This window comes from Haplochromis burtoni, unplaced genomic scaffold (assembly GCF_018398535.1).
Source record: "Haplochromis burtoni strain Fernald_Lab_line unplaced genomic scaffold, NCSU_Asbu1 Contig_869, whole genome shotgun sequence".
Lineage (NCBI taxonomy): Eukaryota > Metazoa > Chordata > Actinopteri > Cichliformes > Cichlidae > Haplochromis > Haplochromis burtoni.
Genome location: NW_024583230.1, coordinates 124,049 through 125,109, shown reverse-complemented (window position 1 = coordinate 125,109; position 1,061 = coordinate 124,049). Strand labels below are relative to the sequence as shown.

Genomic DNA, 1,061 nt, shown 5'->3' with positions numbered 1-1,061 from the left:
TGCATCCCACAGACTTTTTGTAGCCTCATTGTTTGAGCGATATACTCCGGCTAAAATCAACAGACCTATGTAGGCTTGGAGGTCTACCAGGTCGATTTCTCTCCAGGTGTCTCCAAACACACGCTTCCCCTCCAGGTTTGTCATCTCCAGTATAATTCCCTCAATGGACTTCGGTAAAAAGAGTTGGAAGCTGGATTTGATGTCATCCACACAAGATATGGCACACTGTGTTGGCCCTGGCCTACTTCCTCCAGGATGAAGACCAGAGCAAGTATCCACTCTTGGACTGGAATGTTTCCTCAGGTGCATGTTCTTCTTTTGGTGCCTCTCCCTCTCCATCTGTTGACTGGTCAGTCTCGTCAAAGTCTGGGTCAAAATCTGTGTTGTCTTCCACTTCCGAGACATCTTCATCTATCTCCTGTTTAATTTCAGTGCCCTCTTTATATCCAGAAACCTGGACCAGAACGTCTTCGACAGAGAACTGCTTGGTCAGTCGCCTACTCATTGTGCTCGGAGTAAAATGAGTGCAAGGCAAACATCAAGCTACATATATATGGGGTCTGTGAGAAGATGATACACTGATTAGTCTGGAAGGTGTGGCTCACATGGAGGACGGGCACATAAAGAGATTTTTAGTGATTACTCCCAGCTGTGCTCTCCTCCTGTGGCTCATTCCCCCTCGTTATCCCACAGTGTATTTAAGCCCCTTGTTTCTCTTTGTCAGTGTTGCGTCCTCCCTCATAGCTGTGTGATTTTTCCCTGTGGCTCCTTGTGCATTAGTTTTCCCAGTTTAGTTTTGTATTGTTTTTCGTGTCCCACTCAACGCCAGCAATAAAGTTAGATAAGAGGACGGGCACATAAAGACATTTTTACCCTTGTTTTTTTCATTCAGTGGGTGTCGTTCAGTGGGCCTTTCACTGGGGTCATTCAGTGGGAGTTGGTCTGTAGGTCATTCAGTCGATCGTTCAGTCAGTGAGTGGGTGGATACCCATTCATTTCCTATAGTGGTCACTTTGATCGGGAACACCACAGATGTAACAAGGTTGATTAAAACACTCAAA

The 1,061-nt window shown here is 45.9% G+C and overlaps 1 protein-coding gene across 1 annotated transcript in view; it reads right to left on the bottom strand.

The window, feature by feature from the left end:
- LOC121812827 (piggyBac transposable element-derived protein 4-like) overlaps positions 1 to 144 on the bottom strand; it is a 1,540-nt gene extending 1,396 nt beyond the window's left edge. The window contains exon 1 of the mRNA XM_042215919.1: positions 66 to 144. Coding sequence (XP_042071853.1) covers positions 66 to 144 — 79 coding nt within the window. The remainder of the gene's footprint in view (positions 1 to 65) is intronic.
- Positions 145 to 1,061: the final 917 nt, after the last annotated feature.